Source organism: Cnephaeus nilssonii, assembly GCF_951640355.1.
Source record: "Cnephaeus nilssonii genome assembly, chromosome: 1".
NCBI classification, from domain to species: domain Eukaryota; kingdom Metazoa; phylum Chordata; class Mammalia; order Chiroptera; family Vespertilionidae; genus Cnephaeus; species Cnephaeus nilssonii.
In genome coordinates this window covers 60,582,561-60,597,935 of record NC_137072.1, presented here as the reverse complement: position 1 = coordinate 60,597,935, position 15,375 = coordinate 60,582,561, and the positions used below count along the sequence as shown (strand labels likewise).

The window sequence follows — 15,375 nt, the reverse complement described above, 5'->3', positions numbered from 1 at the left end:
TCTATCCTAGTTTATTTAGGTGACGTACACTCAGTTGCTACCTCTAATATGTTCATCCATCCAGCAAGTTAGGGTTTCTGAATCATGATTGTATAACCTTTGTATGTCCTCCAGAGATCCTTTGGCAGATGGAAGCTGTGGGTGTTTGACAGTAGTGAGTTGGTTTTCCTTTTGCTAATATATAAAGGAGGTGTGGTAGAGGAGAAGGAACACAGACTGACGTCAAAGGGGTCTGGATTGGCTCTTGCTTTTCATTAGTTGCTCCAAGACCCCATTTCCTCAAGGATACAAATGATAAAAAGGTTTCCCTGGCTTTTCCCGTGGAAGCCACCGGGCTGAGGGGACTGTGGCCTTCTCTCCACACTATGGCATCTGCTCATCCACTGACATCAGTGTGCTCCAAAAAGGGGGAATCATCTGGCAAAAATGTCACTTTGCCTGCTGTGTTCAAGGCTCCCATTCAGCCAGATATTGGGAACTTCGTTCACACCAACTTGCACAAAAACAATAGATAACCCTAGTCTGTCAGTGAATTGGCAGGTCATCAAAGCAGTGCTGAGTCTTGGGGCACTGGCAGAGCTGTGGCTCGAATTCCTAGAGTTCAAGGTGGTGGGACACATCATTCTGGCCAAGGTGCTTTGGAAATATGTGTCGTAGGGGCCACATGTTTGCACCAGACAAAACCTGGCGCCATTGGCACCGCAGAGTGAACACAACATAGAAGCAATATGCCATCTGTTCTACTCTGGCTGCCTCAGCCTTCCCAGCGCTGGTCATGTCTAAAGGTCATCATATTGAGGAAATTCCTGAATTTCCTTTGGTGGTTGAAGATAAAGTTGAAGGCTACAAGAAAATGAAGGATATAGTTTAGCTTCTTAAGAAACTTAAGGCCTGAGAGTTCAGTTGGTTAGAGCATCATCCTAGATATGCCAAGGTTGTGGGTTTGAACTTTGGTCAGGGCACATATAAGAATCAATCAATGAATGTATAAACAACACAGTGATCTCTCTCTCTCTCTCTCTCTCTCTCTCTCTCTCTCTCTCTCTCTCTCTATCAAATCAATAAGTAAAAATTTTTTAAAAAGAAGATAACGGCCTGAAATGATATAAAAAAGGTCTCTGAATGAGAGCTGGCAAGGGCAACATGAGAAACCATTGTATCCAGTGCAGGGGACTTTGCATCATCTATAAGGAAGACAATGGTATCATCAAAGCCTTCAGAAACATCCCTGGAATTACTCTGCTTAATGTTAAGCAAACTGAACATTTGAAACTTGCTCCTGGTGGATATGTGGGCTGAGTCTGCATTTGAATTGAAGGTGCTTTACTTATGACACCTGGAGTAAAGCTGCCTCCCTCAAGAGTAACTACCACCTTCCCATGCACAAGATGCCCAATACAGACCTGAGCAGAATCTTGAAAAGCCCAGAGATCCAAAGAGCCCACCAAGCACCACACAATTAGGTCCATCAAAGAGTCCTGAAGAAGAATCCACTGGAAAACTGAAGAATCATTGCCGGGGCTGACCAGCAGACCCTGAGCGATGGATGAATGGATTACTCTGACACACGTTTCTGTGAAAGAGAGGGCTAAGGGACTGCCTGGCTAAAGGAACCAGACAACCCTGTTCGCATACCTCCTTAGGCTTTTATTGTAGCAACAGTGTGAACCAAAATTAGCCTCTAGATACTACCAGCAGGGTAAGTATCCTTGAGAAGACACATGTATCTGTAGTATTTTTAAAACAAGGACATTTTGAAGTCTAAACATAAAGATTCCAGTAAAACATCCGGGAGCTCAGACTTGTTTGGAAAAGTCAAGGCAGGGTCTGCTGCCTTCGGCAAGAATCCCCTAGAGCAGTGGTCCTCAACCTTTCTAATGCCGTGACCCTTTAATACAGTTCCTCATGTTGTGGTGACCCCCAACCATAAAATTATTTTCATTGCTACTTCATAACTGTAATTTTGCTACTGTTAATGAATCGTAATGCAAATATCTGTGTTTTCTGATGGTCTTAGGCGACCCTGCTAGCGGTTCTCAACCTGTGGGTCATGACCCACAGGTTGAGAACTCCTCCTGTAGAGCCTAAGACCACTGCCCTACAGGCTTCCAACATTTCGGAGAATCCTCCTTACAGACTTTCCAACCAAGTCCCGTGCTTCCCCACAAATCATGTTGAAGTTAAACCCCTAGGCAATGACCATGCACCGGAACCCCATTCTTCTCCAGGCCAAGAACCACAGCTCGGGCTGGATAAAGCAGCAGCAGCGCTAGAAGCCAAAGCAGATGAGAAGGGGTTCCAGGCAAGAAGCCTGTGGTAGGGACGAAAGGAAAGAAGGCTGTTGGCCTCACGAAGCAGAAGCCTTTGGTGGGAAAAGAGGCTGCAGCTACCAAGAAACCAGCAGCTGAGAAGCCTGCAGAAAGGAAACCCACCACAGCAGAGAAGAAACCTGTGGCATAAACTTAAATGTGCTTATTCCATAAAGGTCAAATCACTTTGGACAGCTAATTTTTAAGAAAAATCTGGTCAAAGGCAGTGAGGAACACACAAAATACACACAAACAAAAACCTTCCCTGTTGTGAAAAGTGAGCTAATATATGCAAAAGAGCATAGCCTGAGGCCCTTGAAACTCATTTTCCCTTCCACATCTTCTAAAGAAGCAAGATTTGAGTCATTTATGCAGCACTGCTCTCTTAGGTTTTGTTCAGAAAGATTCTGAACCGTATTTATATGAACTTACATTTTGCAAAGGCCTGATTGTCTAAGGAAGCACAAAAAGAGGTGAGGTCATACCTTCACCATTAACCACTACACTTAGCTTCATATTTAAAATCTAATATCCATTTATCCACTAAGAAGATTAATGAAAAGTATAATTCAATGCATTAACCTGCTCATTCAACAAGCATTAATGATTAATGACTCAACAAGCATTTTCTCCTCATTGCTAACCAGATAAAGTAGTAAGTATGGAGTCTGAACAAAACAGACAGTCGCTGCTGCCATGGAGTTTGCCAAGTTACCTTCCTGGGACACATTCTAGAAGAGACCCTTTACCCATGCACTGCAATCACTACATTTTATTCAGTCAGACAGGACATTAAAAATGGCTTATGGTAAAAGCATAATGCCAAGTTCTGCAGTATCACTGCCAAACACCTGTTTCCAATTTTTAACCTTTTTTTTTAAAGAACAGTTTATTGATATTCAGAGAGGGAGAGAGAAAGATTGGTGTGAGAGTACAACATTGATCAATCAGCTGCCTCCTGCATACCCCCGACCAGGGATCAAGCCTAAAACCCAGGCATGTTCCCTTGACCAGGAATCAAACCAGCAACCCCCTGGTGCATGGGATGATGCCAGACTGAGCCACACCAGCCAGGGATGTTTCAAAATTTTAATATATGGAGATGCTGCAATGAAATATACCACAGGCAAAATAAGGTAGAAATCATCATGACCATTTTCCTCTGATATACCAACAAATATTTTGGAAGAAGAAAACGAAAAAGACAAATTTTGTTTTAGATTAAATAAAAGAGATTTGAATAGATAATATACTTTTTTTTTTCAAAGATTCTTCACATTAATTTTGCAAACAGCCAGAATTTGGCTACTAAAAGAAATTTGCAAACATTCATCGACTCTATTAGTGTTCACAGGTTCACATAATAAATGTTGGTAAGTCTGGATGCCAAATAAACACAGTTGAATTTTAAAGTGTTTAATGCATGTATTTTATTAAAATGGTGTCTTGTACTGAGATATGTGATTTATGTCTGTTCAGTTACTCAATAGGTACATTTAAAACAATGCTCAAAGCAACAATTACATCAGCTCACTATAGGAAAGGCTATACACCCAAGTAGCACTTTGGTAAATTATAAAACAAATGTGTACCAGAGCAATTCGGTAGAGATTAAATTAGTTTTGGACATACCAAGCTGCTATATTATGTACTGGAAGCCAATGGCAGATGAGTCACTCTTGGAGTTGGAAGAACTCCATGACTTCACAGCCCAGAACACTCGATATGACCATCAGTGAACCGTTTCCACCATCTAATAACCAATGGGAGCTGCCAGAGAGTCAACTATTCTTCCAGATGCCAAACGCATCAGGCAGGTCATCACAATCTGGCCTTTTATTTCTGCTCAAATCATCCAGATAAGTGAATCTAACAATAAACTGTAACCCAACCAAAAATGTATGTCACTTTTCAGACGTGGGTATGTGAACAATTGAAGTGCTAAAGGAAAATACATGTTGAATTGTTTGTTGCTAAACTTTAACCATTCCTTCCCCCACCCTGCCTTGAAGCATTTTCTTACTGTCATATGACCATGAAATAAAATCTTTGTCCATTCTTAGAAAGGAAACTAAATGTCCTGGCTGATATTTAAGACTTAGCATAGATCTACTCATTCCCTGACGAGATTCTAAAAAAAAAAAAAAAAAGATAAATCGAACTCCTCTTTGAAAAAATAATTTCTATTTGGATTACGTGCTAGTAATTCTTCAAAGTAAGTAATTTTTTTAAAGGTTGGAACTCAAGAAAAGTTCATATCATAGAGTACAGAGATTCAAAACTGATCCCTCCAAAACTTTTTTTTTTTTTCAGAAAAAAAAAATGCATCTGACTCTGAAGTACTTAAATAGAAAGACCTGTAACAAACAAACAGCTGATGGAAAGCTGGACAGCATTTACTTTTGAATGTGTAAGGTACTTAACTTGTGAAAAATCACAATTTCAAGATAATTTTGCCAAATAAATGTTGGCAAATAAAGTTTGGCAACACATTTTAGAAAGATGATTTATATACTACATATAAATGAAAGGCAAACTTAAATACAAATTATTTAAGCTTAATTACATTAATATAATTTACACCATACCTAAACGCACGTGGTAATAGCCACATGGCAAATTTAGTTATAACTAAAAAAAAAAAAAAAAAAAAAAAAAAAAACTATAGAAGTCCTTTTATTTACTTCCATTTGCACAATTCCCAATAGTAGACCAATCCGTGTATGCTTATCTTTTATGAATTATAATAATCTGCAAATTGTCCTTCAACACTGTGGCTTGAAAAACAAACACAGTATATTTCATGCCTTAGTCCAAGTTAACCGGTTTGGAGGTTTAAAAGCTTTTGAGGTGAAGCAGAGCACAGCCTGACCAACCCTACAAATTTCTCTTTGTCAAACCTGGAATCCACCTCAATGCACTGGTGACTCAGACCTTTGAACTTGCTAACATCACTCCCACCTTCAGTTTTTAAAGTAAAAAGAAAAATGGTAATGTGAAGAATTCAAAACAAAAATGAAACTTACATCTCTAACTATCATTTTGTGCTTTAGAGTTTTTATTTCCTTGTTAGTTTGGAAATGCTCCATATTCCGAAAAGTAGGTTCCGTATTTATGTTCCATGGATCCGACTCAAAAAGAACAAGGAAATTTTCCAGCTCCCCTCATCTACCTTGGAGTCCTCACTTCTCAGACAACAAATAGGAGACTATATCCTTTCCTGTGATATTTTTCTTTCTTTCACCAAACTTCCTTTGAAAAAAAAAATTGAGATACTTCTTTACTATTTGTTTTCTTTTCCCCCCCGAAAAGGACAACTCCTAATTAACATAAGCTGGAAAACTCAAGATTTATTTTCTTCCATTTCCAAAAAGGTGAGAGAATGTGAACAATATATGTTGGGCCTTCTTCCTTCTACTAAGCCTTCAGATAAAACTTAAAGAAAGAAAAAAGGTCAACCCCAAAAACTGAGTGTTGAAGATATATACTACACCAAATTTATCTTTTTGGTTTTTCTTTTGTTTCTACAGCAAAACTCCATGTCATTCTTAGCACCCAGTATTTTCCTACATCCTATTTTATAGGCAAATTACCATGTAACAACATAGTTTCAACATACTGGTTCTGTCCCTGGTTTTCCACATAATCACCCACCATGAAATATCTCCTACAGCCATTTTTAATGTCACCTCACCTGCTAATAACCATTGATTCTCCACTATTAAAACTGCCCTCAGTTTGTCAAGAGTCCCTAGATATAAACATCAATAATTTAAAGCTGTTGAAAGAGCTACACAGGATTGTTCCCTTTAAATTTTATGTCACTGCAAAATATACATATGTATATACACTCATACATATAACAAATTTACACTGTCTACAGAAATAAACTGCAGATATAATTCCAAACACACATTTAGAGATTCACATTTTAACAGCAAACTTACATGCAAATATAAGGAAGTATAGTTTTATACTCCTACTAGAGGCCCGGTGCACAAATTCGTGCACAGGTAGGGTCCCTTGGCCTGGCCGGCGATTGAGGCCTATCGAGGGGCTGGCCATCCAGGGGGAGGGAACCTGGGAGGGTGGCCAGCTGGCCCCCAGATCGGTGCCTATCAGGGGGCTGGCTGGCAGGGGGGAAGGACCACAGGAGATTTTTCAGCCAGATGGGGTAATGGGCCATGGGAGGTTGGCTGTGGGAGCGCATTGACCACCAGGGGGCATCTCCTATGTTGAGTGTCTGCCCCCTGGTGGTCAGTGGGCGTCACAGCAACTGGTCGACCGGTCATTCCGGTCGTTCCGGTCATTCGGTTGTAATAGTCGCCTAGGCTTTTATATATATAGGTATTACATAGCAAGCTGAAATATAGAATGCTTTAATGTTTTAGATTTATCCTTTCTTATGCGTCTTAGAAATAAGCAAAAAGCTATGTATATACATATATGCACGCACACACACACACACACACACACACACATATATATATATAGCAGTATCAGTCAATATGGTATTATTACTGACAAATTATTCAAATTGCTTAGTCTGTACAAAAAGTGACATAAGCATACTATATACAAAAAGAGTTAGAGACAACAAATGAAACTTTATACAAGATACTTGATACCATTGGTATTTAACTTCAAATAGCTTTGACCAGAGGACTCAGCCTGTGCATTCTGTTCTGATATGAAAGAATAGTCATATATCTATAGTATTCTTAGCTACAAAATAGGAATGAATTGGGGGAGAAGGGTAACCTTGTAACAGTTGAAAAATATAAGTGCACTGTTTAGAAATATGTATATAATTTAGCATGTCATATTATCTGAATTAATTTCTTTCACATTGTTAGATTGACCAGTTAAGTGGTCCAGAATACTAACAGAGAACTCAGTTTTCACACTAGTTCCTTGGTACAGTTATTAAAAATTAAAACATTTGCTGACAATACATTGAGGAATTGTGAAAAATACTGACTACTATTAAAGAATTTGAAGACAAGAACCTGTTCAAATGTATAAACAAAAGTGATCAAAAGAAACTCATAGCTGCCTAAGAATTTTTAAAATTAGAAATTTAACACTCAGCAAGTATATCAAACCACTTTTCCATGTGCTCACTCAGCTTAGAGACTCACAGTAACTGAATTACACATATATTTATATCGAGTATGTACAGTTGAACATAAATATGACGGCTGTTCCTGACATGGTTGATGGTTATGTAAATGGTTACTAAGTTTACACAAGCTTGTGTACTGATCTAGGGAGTCACAGGGTTACTCTGGTACAGTGGGCGTTTTTATCTAATCAGCGTCTTTATGTACTTAGTGAAAAACTGTTGCACAGAAACTCAAAGTCCCAGCCAGCACTCAGGCCCATCGTCCACTGGAGGCGAAGCCTCGGCTGAAGGAGAAGTTGATTTCGGAGTTCTTGTATTTCCCCCAAGCACCAAACGGCACCACGATGATAGTACTGTTGTCTTCGGCACCATACAGCATTGCCTGCAGGGTTTGGCAGGAAGGAAGAGAAAAACACTGGAAATCAGAGTCTGTACTTCTTCCTCTGGCAAGTCAACTGATTTAACACAGTTACTAACCCGATTATGTCACAGTGTTTGTGATTCTTTCACCGGGTGTCAATGCCCAGTTTATTAGATTGTACATAGAATAACAGATGACCCAAACCAACCATATTGACTATATTCCACTGCAGCAATTTTGGCAACAGAAACACCAGTGGACTAAGGTATAAGATATGCAGCTACTGAAGAAGAAAATATCTGTCAAGTATTTAGCATAGGAACTAATACAAGGTATAGATTCACAAGGTGTTAGTCCTTACCTAGCAATTCTGCTTCCAGGAATTTAGCCTAAAGAAATAATAACCTAAAGGAAGTGGACATGTATAAAGTTATAACTACAAGAAAGTTTATGATCCCTACAAAATAAAAAAGTGGCATAAACTAAACTTCATAGAGTAGGAGAACTATAAATCAATTGCAGGAATTAATTCAAATGGCAAATGAGACAGTCAGCATGGTAAGAAGTACTTGGGATTATTTAACAGCAAATGTACTTCAAAAGACCTCACAGCCTCAGGCTGGAACTGTGAAGGAAAGGGTTGATCAAAATATCTGATGAAAAAGCTTCAGAAAGTAAAAAAGTTTTACAAACAAATTGAAAGACAGGAAAAAAAATGCACTATCAAAGTACTACTATAATTAATATATAGCAAGTTCTTACAATAATCATGAAAAAGGCAAGCATACATCTATAATAATAAAAGCGTAATATGCTAATTAGACCGGGGCTGCGAGGGAAGCCCGGGTCCCGGGTGCTGGAGGGAAGCCGGTGCTGGCAGCCGGGGGAAGGAAGGCCTACTCTTGCACAAATTTCGTGCATCGGGCCTCTAGTATAAGATAATGGAAAAAGCAAGCTGTACACAGATGAGAAATACAAGCTATAAAACATACTAGAAAAGTGTAAATTGAAATATCTCTGAAGGGCAATTGGTAAAGATTAAAAGCTTTAGAATATTGTGCATTCTTTACCTAGCAATTTTTCTTATAAGACTTTAACCTAAGAATACAATACCTGAAGAAAATAGATATGCACAAATAGATATAAGAAGTTTATTATAGTGTCCCCCCTACAATGGGGGAAAGTGAATATAAACTAAATTTGCTGATTAGGGGACTTGTTAAAGGACTTGTGGTACACAAATATAGTGGAATGCTGTGCAGTCATTGTAAATAGCATTGTCCTCATGAATTAGGACACATTATATCAAGATAGGAAGTTGAAAATTAGGAAAGAAGTGATCATCAATGAAACTGGGCCCGTTTTCTTATTCTCATGAGCACACATAGTAACCAAGTGAATAATTCATGCTTACCCATTTATTTTTGAGCAAATAATGCTTTTTAAGTAATGTCTTATTGTCTTAATTACAAATATTAATACTTAAAATGTGGGCCATGCTGCTCTCTCTGTCCCATCGCTTCACTAATGAACTCGCTTTCACTTTAAACTCTAAAAAAAAGGTTTGGACCAAATTTGACTCCAGACTTGAAAATGTAAAAAATCAGGAAATGCCAAAATAGCTGTTGAATTAAACTGTGCCTCTAATGATCGGTGATGGCTCTAACTTAAAAGCTATCCAAAAAGAGTATGACACAACACATGGAAATTTTTCGTTTTCTCTACTGATATTATCCAGCTTCCAAATTTTAGCTCTGACCAACACAGTGACATACAACACAACCTTTTTGTATTTTTTTTTTTTCACACCCATCCTCAGAAACCAGAAGTTGGCATGCTATAGTGTTCCTGTATTGGGTAATTACTTGGAGAGTCTAATTTAATGGTCAAGGGATTAGACTTGGGACACTGGCTGTCCAAATTGCTTAGTCTATACAAATTGCTTCGTCTATAGCAGTGATTCTCAACCTTTCTAATGCCACAACCCTTTAATACAGTTCCTCATGTTGTGGTGACCCCCAACCACAAAATTATTTTCGTTGCTACTTCATAACTGTAATTTTGCTACTGTTAATGAATCACAACGTAAATATCTGTGTTTTCCAATGGTCTTAGGCGACCTTGCTAGCGGTTCTCAACCTGTGGGTCATGACCCACAGGTTGAGAACCACTGCTGTAGAGCCTAAGACCATCGGAAAACACAGATATTTACATTACGATTCATAACAGTAGCAAAATTACAGTTATGAAGTAGCAACAAAAATAATTTTATGGTTGGGGGTCACCACAACATGAGGAACTCTATTAAAGGGTCGTGGCATTAGAAAGGTTGAGAACCACTGGTCTATAGTTTGAAGCCCAACAGATAACAAATATTCTGCAGCTTAATTGTTTTGTGACCTTGACTAAATCAATTTAACCTCTGTGCCTCAGTTTCCCTCATCCATTAGAAAGAGATAATGCTAGTTCCAACCTTACAGGGTCATTGTGATAATTAATGAGTCAAACACATATCAACAGAAGAGTATCTGACACATAGTAAGCAATATTAGTATTTACTACTAGAGGCCCAGTGCACGAAAATCATGCACTGGGGGTTGGGGGTGGGTTCCCTCAGCCCAGCCTGCACCCTCTCCAATCCAGGACCCCTTGGGGGATTGGGCCTAAATTGGCAATCAGACATCCCTCTCATAATCCTGAACCAGGCTGGCTCCTAATCGCTCACCTGCCTGCTGGCCTGGTCGCCCCTAACTGCCCCCCACTGCTGGCCAGGTTGCCCCCAACTGCCCCCTCCATGCTGGCCTGGTCGCTTCTAACTGCCCCCTCCCCAACGGGCCTGGTCACCCCATACTGCCCCCTGCTGTCCTGGTTGCCCCAACTGCCCCCCTCTGCCGGCCTGGTCACCCCTAACTGCCCCCCCCCCTGCCAGCCTGGTCTCCCCTAACTGCCCCTCCTGCCGGCCTAGTCGCCCATCACTGCCCCCCCTGCCAGCCTAATCTCCCCCAACTGCCCCCCTCTGCCAGCCTGGTCACCCCTAACTGCCCCCCCTGCCAGCCTGATTGCCCCTCAGAGCCCCCCCCCCCCCCACTGTCCTGGTTGCCCAACACAGCCTGCTGTTCAATCGTTTGTTCATCCCTCACTAACCCCCTTGCCAGCCTGGTCATAGGCAGCCATCTTGTGAGGGCATGAGGGTTAATTTGCATATTACCTCTTTATTATATAGGATTATAATTTACTATGTGCTGTTACTATTATTTCAAGATGTGTACAAAGCCAAAAAATAAACATAGCACATTTTCTTGGCACATTAATTTTACTTAACTATTTGGGAGAATTGTAAAAAATGTTATTTGTGTTTGTGTTTCTTTTAAATATATTTTTATTGATTTCAGAGAAGAAGGAAGAGGAAGAAAGAGATAGAAACATCAATGATGAGAGAGAATCATCAATCAGCTGCCTCCTGCACACTCCCTACTAAGGATTGAGCCCACAACCCGGGCACGTGCCCTTGACTGGAATCCAACCCGGGACCCTTCAGTCCACAGGCCAACACTCCACCACTGAGCCAAAGGGCTAGGGCGTAAAAATGTTATTGGAAATATTACAGAGTCAAGTGTAAAATTCATTGTACACTGGAGCTGAAACACAAGATTCAAAGAAATCAAGTCTGTGGTGGCCCCTCCAGGCTGTACCAAAACCTGCACCTGGGTTTGTCCTTCTCTCCCGCCCCCTCCCACCCTTCCCCAGGGGGACTTTTCTGGCAGAAGCTCAGCTGTATCACCTGTTCAGTCACTGCCTGGGCCGCTTCAGTGGGATCATGGCACTGATTGACAAAGTCACAAATCTCTTGACTATTCACCATGAAGTTAATTCCATCCGTAGTGAGGACCAAGAAGCTGTCATGGGCATGATGTAACTGCAATAAAACCAAATTCATAGGATTATAAACTACACTTGGCCTTGGAATAATCATGATTAACCAAATTCATAGGATTATAAACTACACTTGGCCTTGGAATAATCATGATTAGAAGCTTTGTTTGCTGAGTGGTCATCTGTGTTTACAGCTTGTAGGCAAACAGAGTGAAAATGGAAGGCTTGTATTTAGGGCAAAAGTAGCAACATTTAGCATCAACCACCAAGGACAAACCTAACATTTACTTAGTAACACCACAAAGGAAGCAGCCAGCTGGCGGGGTGCCAGGAGCTGCAAGCTGTGGTGGTGGAAAGCACCGTCTCTGGAGCCAGGCTTCCGAGTTTGAAACCTGCCTCTATTTTTCTGCTGAGCAAGCAGAGGTCAGCTGGGCTCCAAATGCTCTAGATTTGTTTTCTCTATAAAATGGGGCGGTAGTAGCTATTTTGAACAGAGCCTGGCATATAGCAAACACTATAGAAGTATTTGTCAGAGAAAATCAGTATAAGTGGGCTATCTATAATGCATGAAATCATTCTGTTCATTAACAAACGTTTGCTACCATTATTGGCAGCCTCCGCCACACTGTGCCAGGTACTAGCGTGCGACCGGGGTTGCAGAGAGGGAAGTGTTGGGACGTGTCGGGTAACGTGGACATTAATTAATAGCAGGCAAAGGATGTCACAGAAGTCGAGGTAAAGCGATTCTTCAGCGTGGTGGAAAAGGAAAGTCAGGTTAACTTCCAAGTGGCGGTGATGCTAAATGATCAATCGGGTGCTGGTGAGGAAGAGCAGGGGCGCCACATTCTGTGATAATTCCACAGTGGGGTGAAACCAAAACCAAACACACCATCATGCAGTGGGCCTGGAAGGTGGTACCTTATGTTCTCTGAAAAGTTTCCCTATCCTTCCCTTAACTACTCCCTTTTTTTAAAAAAAATATATTTTATTGATTTTTTACAGAGAGGAAGGGAAAGAGATAGAGAACCAGAAACACCAATGAGAGAGAAACATCAATCAGCCGCCTCCTGCACACCCCCCACTGGGGATGTGCCCGCAACCAAGGTACATGCCCTTGACCGGAATCAAACCTGGGACCTCTCAGTCTGCAGGCTGATGCTCTATCCACTCAGCCAAACCGGTTTCGGCAACTACTCCCTTTTAAAAGTTACTGGCTTCACTTAAGGTTTCCAAGAAAGCTTGTAGCTGGAGACACCTGCTTCCATTCCTTGCATGTGCAGCAAGTGTTTGCACGCCCGTTCTTACCTTAATCCTCTTTGTTTCTGGCTCTGCTATCACACCACTGCTTTTAAGATCCAAATCTCCGAGACTCCTCGTCATCGCAAGCCTGCCATTCACATGAGGCTGTCCCAAACTATTCCACGCTACAAAACCGCCACACTTCTTGATCCTGATCAAGAAAAAGTTGAGACCAGAAAACAAGGCACAGTTAAGTTTAAGCATGAAGTCAGTTTAAAATGCAAGGTTTGGTATCTAGGAAGTAGACATAAAAAGCATCCTCATCAGTTGGAGGTGGTACCTTTCTTTTTCATCTTTTCTTTCCGGAGTATGGTCAATGGTCAGCTTGATGGATTTTCCTTTTCTACACAGAATAGCCCGGCTATCCCCAACACTGGCTACAACCAGTTCAATACCGTCTCTCAACAGGGCTACTGTTGCAGTAGTCCCAGAGGTCATAACGGTTGCTGTAAACATTATGAAAAAGAGTGCAAGTTATTGACAGTCAAATGATCCGGTATGAAATTTTCATTACAAAACAAAACACAGGCATGTTAAACTAATGCTGAAATGTATCGCTTTAATTTAACTAGGGCTATGCAAGTGAAACGCAAATGAACTATGTAAGTAAGAGCATGCAGAGAAAGGAGTATTTGATTCAGTGACAAGGCTCCATGCAAACAGAAAAAGTGGCTGTGCTGATTGGGAAATAATGCATCGCTGTCCCCAGATGGCCTCTATAACAAGTAGAGCTGAGATGAACTTACAATAATATTATGACACCTTTGTGTGTACATCAGGTGTCAGAATTAAAAGCATTACAATTTAATTAGATTGGCTAATAAGTTAGGATGGCTTAGGTCTATTGAGCCCATTCAGGCAAGCCGACTTTTCTATAATCTATGGACTCAGAGGTTTTCTCTTTCATTTCTTACTCCTATTCTGTGGAAGTAATATCAGTTAACAGGCTAAGCAAAATATGCCAAGGGCATATCATTTGCTCTCCAAGAGCTATATTTTATATTCTTACCTTCTACAACTATTTCAATTTTACAATTGTTTACCAAAAAAAATAAAATAAAAAATCCTAAAATGGTTGAAGACATAGCCTTTTCTGTTTATCTTTGTGGTACCAGCCATGAAACAAAGCTATGGCCATCATTTTATTAGGAGAAAATTGAGGGGAAGGATGAAATTCATTCTGGTTTCCCATAAGCTGGGTGTAGTTAACACTCCAGAAGGATCTAACACAATCCGTCTTTGTCCAAATGCAGGACAGCACTGCCAAGGGCTCCTCCCGTGGTTATGCCCTGAGCCCAGAGCATTCCAAGAATATTAATTTTCTGTGACCAATAACGAAATCTAATGTTACATGGCTTGAGGTCACCACTATTTCCTCCATCCCAACCTAACTGCATTTTTTTTCATTTTCCTTTGACTTTTTCTAACAATGTCTACCCTCAGTTTATTACCACTTGTTAAAAAAAAAAAAATTTAAGGTGCATTGAGCCTTGCCAAAGAGAGAATACTGTGACATTATGGGCTAAAAAGTAAAACAAACTGGAAGAAATGAAATAAAATAAAAACATTTAAAGCAGGTATTGTCTTTTGTAATGTGGTTAATTCTTTAGAGCACCTACATAAAATATTCAGGTGATAATCCAAAGATGATTTTTACTTCAAAGGTAGATTTAGGAAAAATGAAGTGATACTGATTTCACTAATTGAAGCTCAATCTTGACAATATTTTTTAAGAGATAATTTTAAAAACTTCATCAGTAATTCATTTTGGAAAGATATATATTCTAATCAGTATATTAAATGCCTGCTTTAATCAGAAAAATAAAATGGAAAAAGATGAATAAAGCCTACTTTAACCTTTTATATCCATGCTGAATTAACTGAGAAATAGCATTTATAGTTCTACTATCTTCCCATGTGTCAGTTGATTTTGGAACTGTTGTGTCAAAGCAACAATATCTTGGCAATGCTAAATTGTATTCGTCACTGTATGACATAAAACCAGTGATGTTTGCGTCTGAGGGACAGTGAACTGGCCCCCTGTTTAAAAAGTTTGAGGACCCCTGGTTTAAACTATCAGCAGCAGCTTTTTTAAAAGTACCTTTTAATTGGCTGCATCAAAATAATTAAAATTTCATAAATGGCAATTTCAAGTTTAGCTGTTCAGGATTATAATTCATGGCTCTGCCACCTAGGAATTTCAAAGAGCTTATGTTTTTACCAACCCAACTTCACAGTTCCAAAATCCAAGGATTTAAGGGAAAGTTTTCAAAACTAACTGCTGATTCTGGTTTGCTAAGCATCTAAGAAGATAAATATTAAATCAACATTTACTTTATTTAATATTTAATATAGAAGTAAAAATTCTCACTTTTTGTCCTAACAACAAAACTATAAAACTAAGACAT

The 15,375-nt window shown here is 39.9% G+C and overlaps 1 protein-coding gene and 1 pseudogene across 3 annotated transcripts in view; one reads left to right on the top strand and one right to left on the bottom strand.

Annotated features, from left to right (window-relative positions):
- Positions 1-336: 336 nt before the first annotated feature.
- On the top strand, positions 337-2,460 carry LOC307101139 (large ribosomal subunit protein uL4-like; annotated as a pseudogene). The gene is made up of 3 exons: positions 337-902; positions 1,128-1,503; positions 2,137-2,460. The product of its transcript is annotated as a large ribosomal subunit protein uL4-like (transcript).
- A 1,208-nt stretch (positions 2,461-3,668) lies between these two features.
- PPM1K (protein phosphatase, Mg2+/Mn2+ dependent 1K) overlaps positions 3,669-15,375 on the bottom strand; it is a 28,316-nt gene continuing 16,609 nt past the window's right edge. For both annotated transcript variants that reach the window (XM_079766735.1, XM_079766736.1), the window contains exons 4-7: positions 13,248-13,413; positions 12,974-13,118; positions 11,577-11,711; positions 3,669-7,816 (exon numbers count right to left, since the gene is read on the bottom strand). In XM_079766735.1, the coding sequence (XP_079622861.1) occupies positions 7,685-7,816; positions 11,577-11,711; positions 12,974-13,118; positions 13,248-13,413 (578 nt within the window). In that variant the 3' untranslated portion in view covers positions 3,669-7,684. The remainder of the gene's footprint in view (positions 7,817-11,576; positions 11,712-12,973; positions 13,119-13,247; positions 13,414-15,375) is intronic.